Source organism: Pleuronectes platessa, chromosome 24 (assembly GCF_947347685.1).
Source record: "Pleuronectes platessa chromosome 24, fPlePla1.1, whole genome shotgun sequence".
NCBI classification, from domain to species: Eukaryota; Metazoa; Chordata; class Actinopteri; order Pleuronectiformes; family Pleuronectidae; genus Pleuronectes; species Pleuronectes platessa.
Genome location: NC_070649.1, coordinates 1,188,832 through 1,200,596, shown reverse-complemented (window position 1 = coordinate 1,200,596; position 11,765 = coordinate 1,188,832). Strand labels below are relative to the sequence as shown.

The 11,765-nt window shown below is 49.4% G+C and overlaps 1 protein-coding gene across 1 annotated transcript in view; it reads right to left on the bottom strand.

Annotated features, from left to right (window-relative positions):
- Nucleotides 1–1,008: 1,008 nt before the first annotated feature.
- LOC128431321 (microtubule-associated protein 2) overlaps nucleotides 1,009–11,765 on the bottom strand; it is a 37,593-nt gene continuing 26,836 nt past the window's right edge. Inside the window, exons 5-17 of the mRNA XM_053417601.1 lie at nucleotides 11,631–11,705; nucleotides 10,113–10,718; nucleotides 7,322–9,601; nucleotides 7,014–7,208; nucleotides 6,777–6,923; nucleotides 6,249–6,313; nucleotides 5,486–5,600; nucleotides 5,303–5,353; nucleotides 4,438–4,745; nucleotides 1,991–2,083; nucleotides 1,806–1,887; nucleotides 1,312–1,424; nucleotides 1,009–1,218 (exon numbers count right to left, since the gene is read on the bottom strand). Of these exons, the coding sequence (XP_053273576.1) occupies nucleotides 1,009–1,218; nucleotides 1,312–1,424; nucleotides 1,806–1,887; nucleotides 1,991–2,083; nucleotides 4,438–4,745; nucleotides 5,303–5,353; nucleotides 5,486–5,600; nucleotides 6,249–6,313; nucleotides 6,777–6,923; nucleotides 7,014–7,208; nucleotides 7,322–9,601; nucleotides 10,113–10,718; nucleotides 11,631–11,705 (4,340 nt within the window). The remainder of the gene's footprint in view (nucleotides 1,219–1,311; nucleotides 1,425–1,805; nucleotides 1,888–1,990; nucleotides 2,084–4,437; nucleotides 4,746–5,302; nucleotides 5,354–5,485; nucleotides 5,601–6,248; nucleotides 6,314–6,776; nucleotides 6,924–7,013; nucleotides 7,209–7,321; nucleotides 9,602–10,112; nucleotides 10,719–11,630; nucleotides 11,706–11,765) is intronic.

Genomic DNA, 11,765 nt, shown 5'->3' with positions numbered 1-11,765 from the left:
GAAAAGTCACAGGAGCAGTTGAAGTAAAGACACGGAAAAGTTAAAAATGTCTCCAAATAGTTGTCATTTTTTAAAAGTTGAATTAATTCGCCATGCCAGCATAACAGCGTTGTTGTTGTGTCACCCGGTGAAACCACGAAAGCAAACATAAAAACCCAATAAAACCGAGCAGCCTACTGGTTTTGAGAGGAGAAAAACAAGAGAGGGTCTATGGGAAAGCTAATCGTTTAGCACTGGACTCACAGAACTGCAGAGGTTATCCACGCTGAGGTGCTAACAAGCCCGAGCAGCCACAGGGAACATACAAAACCAGGGACAACTTCCACTACACTCACATTTATAGATATATATATTTATATATAAAAAGAGAACAGAACAACGATTCAGCACATATCAGGAAATCATAGCATCAAAAATCCACCCGACAAACCCAAAACAAACTTCATGTCGTTTGACTTAAAATGTCACATTTTTTGCAGACATGCTCATCAACCGTTCTTTTCACGCGGACACGCCCTGTTTCTGTCAGCTACGTCTCACGCACACGTGTTTCTTTAAGACTCACGTCTAGCTTCTAGTTGCTCTATCTCGCATTCGGTACCGTATAAATTCTGGATGGACGTTCTGATCACGTGGAATGTGGTGACGCTTTTCAAGCTAAAAAATAAACCGCTGTACAATCGTAAAAACCTTCGACTCCTCTCTCCGACTCACGCGTCCAGTCGAACCGACGCATTCGACCTGAATCTAAACAGAAGAGTCCGTCTCTGAGTGAAATGAAGGAGAAATCAAGATGAATTCAGTTTTAAAATCCCACTGGAATGTGTGGAAGGGTCGTTGACTCACAATCAACTACAACAGCCTGTGGGGTCATGGGGGGGGGCGCAGTGAGGGATTCTGGGAAAACACTGGATGCTGATTGGTGATTGATGGGAGAGATGCTGTGGATTCTTTTTTTTCTTCTTTTCTGTGGGTATCCGAAGCGGTGGGGGGGGGGGGGGAACCGGCTCATAAGCCCTGCTTGGCGAGGGCGGCGGTGACGTCCTGGGCCAGCGTGCAGAGCTGAGGCGACTCCAGCAGGTTGATGCTGCCGGCGGAGGACATGCGAGGGGACGTGCCTCCCGTCTCCACGCCGGGGGTGTGGGTGACCACGATCTCGGCGCCGTGGTCCACTCGGGCTTTGGCCGTTTCCCTGAAGGTCAGCTTGTGGCTCTCGATCTGTCGCGTGTGGAGAAGAAGGAACCAGAGTTAAGCTCAGGGTTGTGTCTCTGATTCTGGAAGCTACACATGTGTTTGTGTGCTTCTCTTTACCATAATGTTGCCCCCTCCAGGAGTGTGGGTGGTGTTGTCCAGCGAGCGGACCTTGGACTGGGCCTTATCCTTGAAGTCCAGCTTCACACTGTCGATGCGCACGTTACCGCCCCCTGGGGGCAGGACAGGGAGAAGGGAGAAGCGTCAAAGGGACATCGCTCGCCTGCAGCTTCTCCTGAGAGCAACGCTCAGGGCAAAGAGCCTCATGAGGAAACTGGGCTGGACAACAGGTTGGACCTGCAGACCTCCTCACATACAGGCACTTGTGTGGCTGGTTTAAATCTCATATATATTAAAATCACATATTAGATCAGATATAAGAAAATTCTAAATAAGTGAATGCTACTAGATCACCTTAACTCATTGTATGCATCATTTAAGAATAAGTCTGTTCTTGAACGAGTCCCCCTTTTTTAAATTCCTTGTCAATGTGTGTGAGAGTCAGTGAAACACAGAGTGAGTGCATGTGAAGCTCCAGCAGCTCAGTCTGGTACCTGGCCTGTGGCGGATGTTGGACATTGAGCCACATTTTGCGGTGACGTGGCTCATGTCGTGCTTCTTGGTCTGGATCTGGACCTGTGGAGCGAATATCAATTGAAACACGATGAAGGTACAGTTCACGTGCACGTCCACATCTGAATGTACGAGTTTAAATAGTAAGATGGAAGCTGTGACTCACGTTTCCTCCTCCGGCCGTGTGCTGGATCTTTGCCAGGGAGCCACATTTAGACTGAACGTGGCTAAAGTCCAGTTTCACACTTGGAATCATGACCTGTGGATGAGAGGGGACTTTGTTATTATCTAGTAAACCAGAAGAATGGCGACACTGAGGGATCATCTTCTCCTCCCCTCTGTCCTGCACAAGACTGATCAGCTGATCTACACTACAGGAAACCAGAGCGGCTCATCGGTGAGTTTAGATAAACACAGTTATCTTTTCATCTTATAATAGAGTCGTTATTTCTCTCTGGAGCAAAAGTGGATAAAGAAGAAACGTGGATGTTCTGAGCTTGGCCCAGACAAGCAGACGGCTCGACAGATGAACATATAAAAGTAGCATGAGCGAGCGCTGCAGCAGCTGAAAGGAGGAAGAGGAGGAGAGAACAGAGGAAGAAAAGAGAAGAGCGTACATACATTGCCTCCTTTGGGCGTGTGCTTCAGATTATCCTTGGAGCCGCACTTTGACTGAACACGACTGAAGTCCAGCTTCTCGCTTGAAATGTGAACCTAAAACAAAATCCAGTGAAAACAAAAGGAAACAGCTATATGTGCCTCGGTTGATGGAGTCAAGTGTGATCAGTGTTTTCATTTACTGTAAACATGTGTTTACATTGAATTTACTCTGTGAACAAGGTGATAGAGTAAACAAACAAACAAAAATACTACCTATAGAGATAAATGTAACATATTTAAACTCGCTGATGCTCATAAATTGAGTATTTGAAATATTTCTGCCTCCTGCTACAACAAAGAATAAAGAATCAAAGGCTAATCCATTGTTTACGGATCAGAAATGAACAAACAGAAAAGAGAAATGTGTTCAGGGGGAAACACATGAGTGACATGACCTGGATTCTCCTGACAGCTCTTTAAACCTTAAATACACACACACACACAGAGACACACACACACACGCACGTGCACACGAACACACACACCTCCTGCCATCTTGCCCCATCTGCAGCTGCAAGGTCGTCCAATGACAAAGCCCCAGAGCTGAACCCAATTACATAATTAACAATCATGTGATTAACTGATTTGACAGTTGTCATTAAAGCATATTTATATTTATATTTGATAAAACTAAACCCTCATCTCCCTGATTCTTTACATGTAAGTTAAATAAAACCTGCTCTACTGCTTCTCTGACTCGAGCATCATTAAACATGTCTTCCCCCCCCCTCTCTCCATCACATGTCTCCCTCAGAGAGCAGCTGCCAGAGCGACGATGAATCGCCTCCTGGTCCGTGTTTCACAGGAGTTAATGAAAAGTCTCGACCTCTGAGACGCTGCAGCAACACAAAGACTGAGCGGCGCCGCGGTTATGAGACAGAAGAATGAACGACCACACGTCTGTTACAGCCCGGAGACGAGAGGGGGTGAGACCTTTGAGTGCAATCGATGCTTCTTTCATCTGCTCCTGGGATTAACAGCGTATTCATCAGTATTATTATAAGTGAGGGTCCATGATGATATTAAGAAAAAGGACATTTTCAGTGGAGATACACTGGAAATTCTAATTTAAGAGTTTTTATGGACCTGCTGAGCACCAGCTTTGTTTAAAACCTAAAAATGAGTCGGTACATTTTCTCTCTTTGTCCGTGACACAACTTTTCAATAAGTAATTCCACCCGAAATTATTAATAGTCCGAGCCGGAGGGAGAATCTGCCGCCAGCAGCTCCCCAGGGCGAGTGAATCTGCAGGTCGACTGCTCCTCACAGGTGCTCCTGGATATTCTTAGGAGAATATTTCAAGAGGAGGAAACAACACAAGACGTTTGTGGTGCAGCTGAAGCTTCTTTCAGGAGAATGAGAGGAGGAACAGGTAAAGAGGAGAGGGACAGAGAGGGGGGGATGATGGAGGGGACAGAGGAAGGTGGAGAGGAAGCAGGCGGCAGGTTCAGAGGCAGTGAGGATGGAGGAGATGTTTTTAAAACACTCAGAGAGAGAAAAGGATGGAAAGAAATAAAAGAAACTCTGAAGAGAGAAACAAGTCATGAAAACTCAAAGTTAAAAGTCCAAAACATGGGCAGTAAGTCTGTTTACACCTTATTTATCTATTTATTCAATATGTGTAAGGTTTGTGCCATATTTATCAATTACTACTTTCTTAGTCACATCCCTGAGCTGGATGTAAGGTGAATAAACTACAGTTTAAAGAATAAATAATAGTATTAAATGTATAAATGATGTTTAACCTTGTAAAGACAAATTAAATATAATTGATCTGAGGTTTAAAATATAACTTGAGCATTTTTGCCCCCATGTGGTAGAATTAGGGAACTGCTATCATAAAATTTGCATTTTTCTGTGTGAATTTAACCTCAAATTGTTAAAATTCTCTCAGTTGGACTTTGACTTGTTGCTGTTTTAATTCTGTTTGGATCCAAACCTCGGCCCTGTTACCTGTCCGCCCTTGGGCTGATGCTTGAGGTTGGAGGTGGAGCCGATCTTAGACTTGACATTCGTCAGGTCGGGCAGCGGCTGGTTGAGAACCTTCAGCTGCCGATGGGCGGTGGACGGCGACTTGGGCGGAGTCCGGATCACCGCCACCTTCTTCTCCTGGAGGATGCTGAAGGACTTGGGGGTGTGGCTGCCGGGGGTGCGTGACCCCGGGGTGCGGCAGGCGTAGCTCGGGGGTGTGCCGGGCGTGACGGCGGTGGAGCCGGGGGTGGAGGCGCCGCTACGGACTGACCGAGAACGGGAGTCTGTGGCTGGAGGAGAGAGAGGAGAGGTGGGATTAGAGGGAGAAGTAGAAGAAGAAGTCTTTCCTGGAATATGGAGGAGGAGGAAGAAGAAGAAGAAGAAGGAAGATCAGTGATGGACTGACAGGTGTGTGTGTGTGTGAGTGAACGCTGGTGAGGACAAGGACGCCGCCTTGCCGGTGCCAAATCTGCAGCTTCCACAAATCAAACATCCCAGTTCAAACAAGAGTGTTTGACCAGCAGCCTGAAAACAAACTGGGGGCTGGTTGCCTTGATACCAGTGCAGCCAGGACCAATGGGATCTCAGTCCCGAGGACAAACAGGAAGCAGGAACCTGTCGCTATGGACCCCACCTGCTCACTGTGATAAGGACACTGCAGGTTTAACCAAAATACTGAACAAGCTTCTCTCTGATTGGACGATGAAGGTGATTTCACTGCATTTGGGTAAATAGACAAAGGAAATGACGAATAACGTGCGACGAAGATGAATGAATCGTTCACAAGAGCAGAACTAGATGTGGTGTGTTGCTGATGAGGGTCTAACTGGTCTACATGTTGGTCTACCTGCCATACCAGGGGCCCTTCGAGACCTGCTGTCCCCTCTGGACCGGATCGCTTTGAAGAAGACGGGGGCGGGGGAGGTCAGAGAGGAGCAGGGTGTGTGGGAGTTAGAACGTGATCAAACAAAACGACAGCGAGACTCAAGAAAGTGAATAAAGGAGGAAAGCGTGTGGAATGCGTTCTTACAGGTTGGCCTGCAGGGGGTGCTGTCGTCCTGCTCCGCAGCCGGGATGTGGCGTGTCAGGGACTTGGCCGGCCGGGGGAGGGACGACCTCTTCTCCGGGCTGCGGTACGCTCTCTCCTGGTATCAACACAAAGAGTGACGAGTCAGCATCATCATCATCATCATCCTCATCATCACCTGCAGCGTGCATTACCCATCAGCCACTGGGCTCCTTCCACTTTACCTTCCCATCCCATTTGTGGGGCTGAGGGGGGGGGCGGGAGCATGCAGAGGAGGGGCGGAACGTACTGAGCTCCGCCTCCACCAGGGGGCTCCGCTTAAGGCTACAGGCAGAGCCGGGCCGGGGGGGGTGGTTATCGATCCCCCGGCGCTGCGCTGCCATCTTTAAGAGAACGGCTCGCGTGGGGCTCTGGATGGAAGATGTGGCGAGAGGCGGGGGGGAACGTGCAGGAGGGAGGAAGAGGTGACAGATGGAGAAACAAAGGAGTGAGATGAGATGAGTCATGGTTTGATGGAAACAAACATGACACAGCATCTTGTTCAGAATGTGAATGAAACGATGATTTTCTTTACTCACAGATTTCCTCTGTTTGGTAGACATGAGGACAAAGAAGCGAGCATGCGAAGACAAGACGGACAGAGAAATAAAAACAAGACACAAAAGCAAACGTGCAGAAAAGAAAGTGAGGAAGGAAAGAAAAGTTTGTCGTGCCGAGAACAGGTTCACGTGATGCAGATTGTGTGTTTGTGTGTGTGTGCACTCACAGTGGTCCTCTCCCTGGACTGGTGGGCCACACTGAGGGGCTGGTGGCTCTCCATGCCTGCAAAGAAAACAGCCCCGATGTAATAACCAGCGTGCACCAGCAGGAGGAGACATTGCTTGTACATCCATGTGCATTACGCTCCCTGAATGGACACGACTGTGTGAAATAAGCAAAGGGACTTAGCTGCGATGTGTAACAACAACACACACACACAATCCTCCCTTTCACACAAACTCTGAAGCCACGCCCAGCAAACACAGAACAGTGAGAAGCGAGACCAGAAGAAGACACGAAGCCAAACAGCTGGAGATGCACCAGATGAAACCGTGAAACCAAAAAGTGAGGATGGAGAGAAAACAGAGTGTTGAAGATGAGTCTGCAGCACGTGATGTTTGCCAGCTACATTGCACCTGCACCACTCAACAGCCACCAAGAGAGGGGGGGGGGGGGGTCACTTCTGATTGTTCTCAGCTCCTAATGATGAGTGCAGCCCCTTGTAAACACAGTTTGCTTTCACTCTCTCTCTCCCCGTGTTCACCTGAGGCCTTGCGTCTAGCAGGGCCGTGCAGCAGAGCGGGCCGCGGGTGTCTGGCCGCCGCTCTGCCTGCGCTCTTTCGAGATGGAGAGCGAGTTTGGAGGACTGACAGCTTATTCTGCTCAGCCCTCCTCATGCCTACTGGCAGAGAAAAGGGACAGAGGGGATTACACCAGACAGGAAACACAGACCGAATCAGACAACACTCGTTCTCCAACACAAAATCAAAACCTTTTTTCTTCTTCGTCTCCTCTCTGGGATGGTGGCCGGGCACTTTGCGGGACACTTTGCTCTCAGCGGTGCCAGCGGGGCCCCTTCCTCTGCCAGGGGCCCGTTTAGCGGGTCTGTCCACCGCTGGCGAGCCGGTGGAACTCTGGGTGAGAGGAAGGGCCTCGATTTGCTCGGTCATAATACTTTTGTCCTCATCTGCAGTGGAGAGGGATCAGAACAACAAGCTTCCTGATGCTAGAAATGAACTTTAATTCACTTTTAAAACATGTTTTCACAAGTTATAACTGTTAATGTACAAGCCCCAGTACCTTGTGAGTCCATCCAGCCACTGTCTGTGTCCAGGATGGAGACGTCCAGTGTGGTCTCATCGTTCTCCCCCTGACTCGTCTCCTGCACCTCCTGACCGATCTCTACGTCTTTCTCCTCCTCTTCATCCATCCTCTTCTCTTCCTCCTCTTCATCCATCCTCTTCTCTACCTCCTCTTCCTGTTTCCTCCCTTCTTCTTCCTCCCCCGTCCCGTCCTCTCTGCCTCCTCCCTTGTCGGAGCACGGAGACGAGTGGGTCGCACCACGACTCCGTTCTTCTCCTCCTGACTTTGGCTCTTCTTCCACCACCTGGTCGCCTCCCGTCTCCTCCTCTTTCTTTCTGTCTTCAGCCTCATGCGTCTTCGGAGGAACAGGCTCCTCTAGTTCCTCCATCATCTCCTGAGGCTCTTCAGCCATCTCTATATCGTCTTCATCCTCTTCCTCTGTTTGTGCTTGAGGTATGACGATGATGGAGGTGGTTATTTGTGAGTGGATTTGGGCTTTTGGGATCTCTTGTGTTTCTGTGACCTCTTGAATCTTCTTCTCTTCTGAAGATGGAGAGAAGACTGAGGATCTGTTTGCTTCTTTACTTTGTTCTGATTCTTTCTGCTCGGTTGGCGTCGTGTCTTTGTCCAACTCTGGCTTTTTATCCTCTCTGCTCTCAGATTCTAACTCGTCCTCCGCTTTGACATCTTCCCCAGCTTCGTCTTTAGCGTCTTGGCTTTCTGAAAGTGCGTCCTCTGGAGATTTGGGGACGGTGGGACTCTTTGGAATTCTGCTCAAAGGGTCCACAGGACAGAAAGTGAAGGAACTGTCCGGTGGGATGGGGGAAGCCTCTCTGGACGGGTCTTTCTCCACGTCCACCTCAGGGATGGCTTGGATCTTGAGGTCGCCAGTCAGGCCGCTCTCCAAACGGAACTCATTCAGCCTGTCTTTGGAGCCGGTCATTGGGATTCTCAGGCGATCGGGTTTCACTCCGCTCGTCACGGCTCTTTCCATCATTTTGGACGTCATCACTGGTGAGTCCTTCTTCTCTGGTTGCTGGATCCCCTTGTAACCACTGAGCTCTTCCTCAACCTCGCTCTCCACAGACTGGAAGCACTGGTGTGGAGAGTGTCCAGGACTGGGAACGTCTGCCGGTGAGGGCATCGGCCCCGAGTACTCGTTGAAAACACAGTAGCCCAGTTCCTCCAGCTGGTTTTCTCTCCTCGAGATGGTATCTCCCAAAGCGAGCCGGGCCAAAGAGCTGCCCACGAGGGACGACACATTGGTGGGCACCGACTTTCTCCTCATGTGGTCGACCTCCCTCCTCCCCCCCGACAGCTGAGGCAGCGCTCCCGCCAGGTCCAACATCTCAGAGAGGCAGAAACTGGACATTTCCTCGTCAGGACTTGGAGGCGTCTCTTCAGCAAGAGCATCCTCGTGTGCGTCAGCAGATGTTTGAGTGATGGACACCGCTGGAGGAAGCTTGGGGTCATGGCTCTCCACGGGAGGCGTTGAAGGGGGAACGTCGGCTTCATCAAAACTTCCACTGATTGGACACAAACTCTCAGAGAAGGAGCTGGACTCCTTCTCCAAGGATCCGACAGTGATGTTCAACGAGAGGCTTCCCTGCTCTATAGACACTTCACAGCTGGACGTCTTCACTGTCTCCTCCTCTTCGTCCTCTTGCTTCAGAACAACATCTTCAGGTTCTCTTGACTCCGTCTCTGCCGCTGTGCTGAGCTCGTAATAGCTCTGAGTTTGCGCTGAATTGTCTCCGGGGATTTTTGAGGACGTCTCAAAGTAAGTTGCAGCTCCTGGTTTCTGTTCTACCAACTTCCCAGATGTGCTCTCGGTCTCTGCACCAGGTTCTGGACTCGATTTGAGGTTTTCAATCTCAGTCACTGGTGTCTCCTGCATTCTAATGTCACTACCTCCATCTTGTTCTGTATCTATGGACTCAGCTTTCGGTTTCTCTTTGCTTGGCGCCGACTCTTCTGACTCTTTCACCTCTTCTGACTCTTTCACCTCTTCTGACTCTTCTACTTCACCCTCTTCATCTTTTCTTGCCTCCTCCATCGAGGAAGCTTCTTCATCTTTCACAGACGGAGGAGGAAGAGCTTCACTCAAGGCGACTTCTTCCCCTTCAGGATTCGATTTCTCAACAACCGGCTGCTTCCCGAGCAGCGACGGCACTTGCTGCTCGTCTTCCTTCACCACAGACTCACCCGACTCCGGACTGAGACATTCTTCTTCCGGCCGGGCTGCGAGTTCGAAGGACACTGTACAACTTTCTCCATCTTGGAGTCACGCTACCTAAAAGCTTTCGCGAGCAGCATCCACAACAAGCCAATACAGAGAAGCGGAGGCCGTCTGCACACAGATACAGAAGCTCTCCATCAGGCAGAACACACAGCGCGGGGGGGGGGGGGTACAGCCCCTACGACAGCGTGCAGAACTGGAATGAAGGGATGAGTTGCATGACGTCACATGACGAGAAATAAATGTCCAGAAATACATTGAATTCCTATTGCAATACGCAGGGAATGTACTTTTAGTTTTCGCAGTTTTGTGAAGTGAATTCATTTACAGATATGGATTATAAGTGATCTTAGTAACAATAGGAAAACAGGATTATCCTTGGGATGGAATGAAAACAACATCGAAACTCAAAGTCACAGATACACAACAGCCGTAGAATCGACTCTGATTCGTGAAGCACCCGAACAGGTGGGCGTTCTCAGAAACACAATATTCCAGCAGGTTCCACAGAACAATACAACAAATACACTCAACTCTACGATGCTGGACCGTTCACACAGTGATATTGGCATTTGCAATGTAGCTGGCAATACAAGAGGGCAGAGAGGTGATCAACCGCAACATGGTTGATCAGGTCTTCTAATGTCGCTCCGATGGAAAGCGTATGGTATGAGGAAAGCACAAAAATCAAAGTGTGGTGTTGTGTCACTTCAGGTGTCGAAGCAGAAGCTGAAGAGCAAAGAAGCCGGAGGAAGGTCGGCGGCAAAGCCGGAGTCGCATCACACTTTGGAAACCGAGAGAGGAAAAGTCTCCGTGCTCGATAAACAGAGCACGAGAGGATCATGCAAAGAAGGAAGAGAACAGTCGCACATTCACTCAGTTGAACCACACACAGACACACACACACACCTTTTGGAGACGAGCTGCGTTCACCTGGATGAGCTCCTCCATTGAGGACCTCAGGTGTCTGCTGGCAGCCAAAAGCCTGGGGCTCTGCTAAATAATCTGCCTGCTCTAAGAGCGAGTCTCCTGGCTGCTCATATGTCACCTCCTCCTGGGGCCTGTCGGGAGCCTCCTGCTCCTGCTGCTCCTCCTCCTGCTCCTCCTCTTGCTCCTCCTCCTGCTCCTCATCCACCTCCTTCTCTACTTTATCTTCTTACAGCAGGAAAGGAGGGAGACACATGGATGAGACATGGAGGACGACAAAACTGGGGTCACATGGTTTGTCACTTTCAGCTCTGATGGAGATGTACGGGATGCAATCAACACAACCTACAGACTCTTATTGATTTATAAATAGTCAAACACAGCTACATCATCACATGTATTTAGAGTATTTAAAGTATGAGGGAAAAGTCCCTGAAGATATTTTATGTATGTTGTGTTTAATAAACCATAAAACATGCAGTGAAACCTCCACCAAGGTTCTGTCTGTTTGTTTGTCTGCAGGATTACACAAAATCTACTGATCAGAAAATCAAGTAATTTAGATATTAAACAGATCCACATTAAAATCTGGAACCACCTAATTAAAACCTGGTCTGGGCCTTGGTGGAGGTGTGAACTCTACTTAATCTAGTTCTACATCTGGTTGATTGCATGCCACATGCACAGAGGAAGCGATCAGAAAACACTTGTTGTTTTCCGAGAGCTGAAAGCTGATGTGTGAATCACAAACTGGAAAGACACAGTGAGTCAAAGCAGAAGGAAGGAGATGCTGAGGGGGGGGGGCAGCCGGATGAGGTTAGGGGCTCCGGTGGCAGGTCACGTGAAGCGAGGGAGGATGTTAGTGTGGTCGTTTTATCTTTAGAGTGAGATTGGACAGTGTCTGAGTGGACAGGACAGAAGGGGACAGGCTGCAGACGTCTTTAAGGTGATCAGTGGACATGCAGAGCGGCACAGAGCCTTGAAACTACAAATCACAGGAGGAGTAGAAGAAAGGAGGAGGAGGAGGAGGAGTGGCTGCCTCGTCTCGAGACCCCAAATTCTCCAGACGCACACGTTTGACCATTTCCACCATTCACACTCTCATGCTGGAGGGTCTGGTGTGGGTTTCCGTGTGTGTACCTTGTGCCACGGGCCCGATCTGCTCAGCGGATGGAGAGGGGGGAGGGGAGGGAGGCAAATTGGCTGACTCATCCACTGCGAAGGGAGAGAGACAGAGAGACAGAGAGAGAGAGAGAGAGACACACAGGGAGGACA